Consider the following 4,651-nt stretch of genomic DNA (forward strand, 5'->3'; position numbering starts at 1 on the left):
TAGGCGCCCTCCTCGCCCAGCCTCGGGAAAGGGCTGGGGTGGGTGCGGAGGGCTGCACTGGGGTGCAGAGGTCACCCTCTGACAACTGTGTTCCTTGGCTTTTGCAGGTGGGAGGAGGAGCTTGCCAAGCGCATGGACCTCCAGACGATGGTGGACACGCTGCAGGAGGTAAGGGTCCTTGGGGTCTCCGCCAGGAGAGGGGAGGGAGAGCCATGAGGCCAAGGCTGTCGGGGCAAAGCCAAGAAGTGTTCTCAGAACAGCCCAGCTGGCTGGCTATAGAGATTGGCCACAGGAGGTGGGAAGCCGGGGACTTCTTGGGGTCAGAGCCTCCCTCTTCAGCCTCTCTCCCCGTTCTCAGGTTTTCCTGTCCCTCAGTTGACGGTCTCTTAAATTTGGCCTGTTGCCTCAGAGAGAGCTGGCAGGTTTGTGCCCACGTGGCCCCCCAGCTCGAGCAGCGTCTGTGGTGGACACATCATCGCCCCTGCTGCTCCACTAGTGGCTCTGCATTCTGGGGTCCGCTGCTAGCCTGCTGTGGCGACTCTGAGCAGCAAACATTACCTCTCAGCCTCTATTTTCCTCTAAAAATGTCAAACGGGAACAAGGATAATGATTCTGCCAGAAGGCATGAATAGTTCTTTCAAAAAATTTTAACAACTAGGGCTGGGGAGATAGCTTAGTGATCTAAGCACCTGTCTGGCAAGTGTAAGGACCCAGGTTCAATTCCTGGTACCGCATACCATGCCGGCCCCAGAAACCGTGGCACACCATGCCAGCCACTGAAACCAGGCATGGTGGCACATGTCTGTAATCCCAGCACTGGGGAGGCTGAGACAGGAGGATCACTACAAGCCCGAGCTGCGCCTGTAGTGAGACCCTGTAGCAAATATATAAATAGATAAAAGATTAAAAAATTGTTTTAAAGAGTAATTTGGAAAGTTTATAAACCATACAGAACAGAAGCAAATTTGCCTCCAACTCTGCCCGTCCACAGAGGGTCAGTCGGTGTGCGCCCTTCCAGTCTCTTCTGTGCCACGGTTCACCACCCACACGTTAGGGCGGTGTGTGCCACGTTGCTATTTTCTATATGAGAAGTGGCCAGATAGCAGCGATTTCATGTAGATCAGCCTCAGAGCTTAATGGGCCGGAGCCCTTCATGACCTTAACCGGCTCTTTTTCTCTTACTATCTGCCATGGACTATTTTGTGCTGTAAACGATCCTCCAGAAGGTGTTGGGAGCAGTTAGCAGGGCACAGCAGGAAACAGGCCGGGAAGCCGAGGTCCTCCATGGCACCTTACCCTTGAATGTAGCCACCCAGCCTGGAGGGACATTGAGTGCCCAGGCTTGGAGGGACCCAGGTGTCCAATCTCTTGTCCCTCTAAGTCCTGCCCCCGTGTCCACCTGCAGGCGGCGCAGGAAGCTGAGGCCATCCAGGAGGAGATGAACGAGAAGATAGAGCGGCTCAAGGCTGAGCTGGTGGTGTTCAAGGGGCTCATGAGTGATGTAAGTGCCACCAGCCGTCACCCCCTGGCGTCATGACCTCCCCTACACCCATCATGCAGATGGCTTTATTCACTCCGAGGCTCCAAGCTCGGCTTCTAGTTAGAGTCCTGGCTGGCTGCATTTGTCCTGAGGAGGACGGATGGATGCATCGGAGACCAGCACCCTGCCCGCCCTCCCTCGCGCTTCCCTCCTTCTGAGTAGAGATGCATTAATCCGCCGCTTAACCCATTGCCCTCCCAGGCTCCTCCGATGGCCTGTGTGTGTTGCTCGACTCCTTTCCAGCTCGCTGTGCCCTGGGCCTCCGTGTCGGGCACGGGGTGGCAGTATGGGCTGGGCTGTGCCAGCCTGAGGCTCCGTGGGCTGGTGGCCTCCAGCGGACTGCCATGCAAGGCAGGAAAGGCCAGCGTGCATCCTCTGGAGAACCTGGGGCCCCTGAGTAGCCATAGGTGGAGGTTGCTGTGGGCCACAACAGCCTCCTTGCTGCTGGAGACCTACGCTTCTTGATGCCTTTGAGCTTTGGGCAGTGTGTAGGGAGAGACGGCCAGGGGAGAAGAGGCCTAGGTGTGGGTGACTCAGCCTGGCCTGGCTCCTGGTGCTCAGGGTCATGAGGCTGGGTGTGCCAGAGAATCCCCAGGTGGAGCTGTGGCTTCCCCTCTTGGGCCAGGAGACCCCCCTCATCTTAGGTGACCTTCTCCTGCCAGCTGGGGGAGGACTCCAGGAGAGAGGTGCCGTGGCTGGCATGCTGTGTGGAGACGGGGGACATGCAGATGAGAGAAAAGGGACTCTACCTACCAGTGGAAGTTGTCTTTCAGTTTTCTTTCCTCTAACAAAACAAACACAGACTCTGTTTCCTGCTGAGAGGGGGCCATGACGCCCACAGGGTGATCAGCACACTCGGCCTCACGTGGTCCCTCCAGAGGCCCCGATGCAACCGTCCCCACCCTGAGTAGTAGCCCTGACCCAGCCATCTACTCCCAGCGAAGGCTCAGTTCTCCCTTGGACTCCAAGGCCCTGCCCGCAACATCCGGGGATCACCCCACCTGTGCCAGGCCCTTCCTGCTTGCTCCGTCCCTTGCTCTCGTAACCCCTGCCTGCTGTCCTCCCTGCAGCCCATGACAGACCTGGACACAAAGATCCAAGAAAAGGCCATGAAGGTGGACATGGACATCTGCCGCCGAATCGATATCACGGCTAAGCTGTGCGATGTCGCACAGCAGCGGAACTCGGAAGACGTGTCCAAGATCTTCCAGGTGACTAGGGCCACCCGCTCACCAGCCACCCCTCTTCCCCCAGAGCCACCCTGGCTCCACTGCTTCCTGGCCAGTCCCTCTTCTCCCAACATCCACTCACCCAACTCCTGAGAAGTAGCATCGGGCAGACCTCCTGCCTCCTAGGGAAACATACTCAGGGACCCACGGACTTGCAGGCCCTGCTGACTCCGCTGTCCAGTCCAGTCTGACTGCTTCATCCATGGCTGAGGACACCCAGACTCAGGGGTTGTGTGACGTTGTGTCCAGGCAAAGAAGTGGGCAGAGCTGGGCTAGGACTTAGGGTCCAGGCCCTCCAGGAATGTTCTTTGGCCCATGCTGTGTCCACTGCCTTGCTTTTGGCCTGCCAGGACTGGCCATTGTGGTGGGAGAACCATTGCCAGGCTTTGGGGACATCTGGGGAACTGACTTGCACCCTGGTAGAGGGGCCTCAAGCCATAGAGGAGCTGTCGGCCTTTGACTGCATTTCATTCTGGAAATCTGTCGACACCCCCAGACTGGATGTGCAGTGGAGGGTACCCCTGAGAGAGAGAGAGAGAGAGAGAGAGAGAGAGAGAGAGGAGAGCAATTAGGTGGGGTCCTGGGAGAGGGCTTCTGGGTGACCAAGGACACATGTCATTCTCTGAAGGCTGCTTCCTGAGTTTGTGGTCATGGTGCTCGAGCCCAGGCAGTATGGAGTGCTGTCGCTTTGTGTGTATGGCTCTGGATGTGGCCGGCAGGGTCTGGGCTTCTCGAGGGCTCTTTCTCCCTCCATGCCTTCTTGCCACCCCTCTGCCGGAAAGCAGGGGGCCCGTGCCACCTTCATCTGCTCACGTCTTGTCTGCCTGGGCCTCAGGCTATCTGTCTGTCCTTTGCATGGGAAAGGAGGGCCCCGGGAGCTGTGCTGATCGTTGTAGGGGGTACGGCGTCTCTGTGGCTGGCTCCGAGACGCCCCCAGTGACTCTGCGCCCTGATCTGGCCCACCTCTGCCCTAAGTCATCGGACTGCTTTTCTGGTGAATGGAAAAAAGGTGGCTCCCAGGCAGGGCAGGGTCCAGTATCAGGTGTTCTCCACCCCGCATGTTTCCCGCCTCACGCTTCTTGCTAACTCCGCCTGCTTCCTAGAAGACCCATGCATCTTCTCACAGTGGCCGGTCCAGCCACACTCCATCCACCCGCTGAGAGCCAGTGCCATTCCTGCCTACCCTTACCCTCCATTCTAGCCAAGCCCCATAGTTACCTCCATCTCTATCTTCCTGGTTCAGGTGGTCCCCAAAAAGAAGGAACGTAAAGTGGCTTCAGATGATGACATCTCAGAGCAGGACGGAGAGGTGAATCGGTTCTCGGATGACGAGGTCGGCTCCATGAACATCACAGATGAGATGAAGCGCATGTTTAACCAGCTGTGAGTGTTCCTGCTGCCCCTGCACCCCATTCTGAAGGTGTGGTGGGGAGAAGGGGATATGGGTGGGCTGGGCTGACGGCACCCTGCCTCACCTGGATTTGCTTGGGCCAGCACATGTTCTGAAAGAGTTGGGGTTAATTTGCAACAGTGAAAATTTAGGAAATTTCATCCTGCACTCACTCTCTTCGGAGGCCTGAGACTGGGCCCGGGGCGCAGATGACGGGGCTGAATTCACTGAGCATCCCCCATGCCATAGGTGCTTCTCCAAGGCACTTGGCTGAGCCCAGACGCCTACCTCAAAGGCAGGCTTCTCCTTCCCCTTTGTATATGAAAAAAACGAGCCTCTAAAAGGGGAAGTGAGGGGCTGGTGAGATGGCTCAGTGGTCTAAAGCACCTACTTAGAACAAGCTTAGCAAAGCACAAGGGACCGTGGTTCAATCCCCCAGCACCACATGCCAGCCCGCCCCGCCCCCTGGTGGGCTGAGCTGGACACACACAC

General features: G+C 57.5%; 1 protein-coding gene across 3 annotated transcripts in view; it reads left to right on the forward strand.

The window, feature by feature from the left end:
• Iffo2 (intermediate filament family orphan 2) overlaps positions 1–4,651 on the forward strand; it is a 39,718-nt gene that overhangs the window by 27,369 nt on the left and 7,698 nt on the right. For 2 of the 3 annotated variants that reach the window (XM_004637759.2, XM_023722587.1), the window contains exons 2-5: positions 108–168; positions 1,406–1,501; positions 2,611–2,751; positions 4,013–4,152. In XM_004637759.2, coding sequence (XP_004637816.2) covers positions 133–168; positions 1,406–1,501; positions 2,611–2,751; positions 4,013–4,152 — 413 coding nt within the window. In that variant the 5' untranslated portion in view covers positions 108–132. The remainder of the gene's footprint in view (positions 1–107; positions 169–1,405; positions 1,502–2,610; positions 2,752–4,012; positions 4,153–4,651) is intronic. The other variant, XM_023722588.1, reaches the window with a different exon arrangement.

The sequence above is a fragment of the Octodon degus genome, unplaced genomic scaffold, assembly GCF_000260255.1.
Source record: "Octodon degus isolate 3935 unplaced genomic scaffold, OctDeg1.0 scaffold00092, whole genome shotgun sequence".
Lineage (NCBI taxonomy): Eukaryota > Metazoa > Chordata > Mammalia > Rodentia > Octodontidae > Octodon > Octodon degus.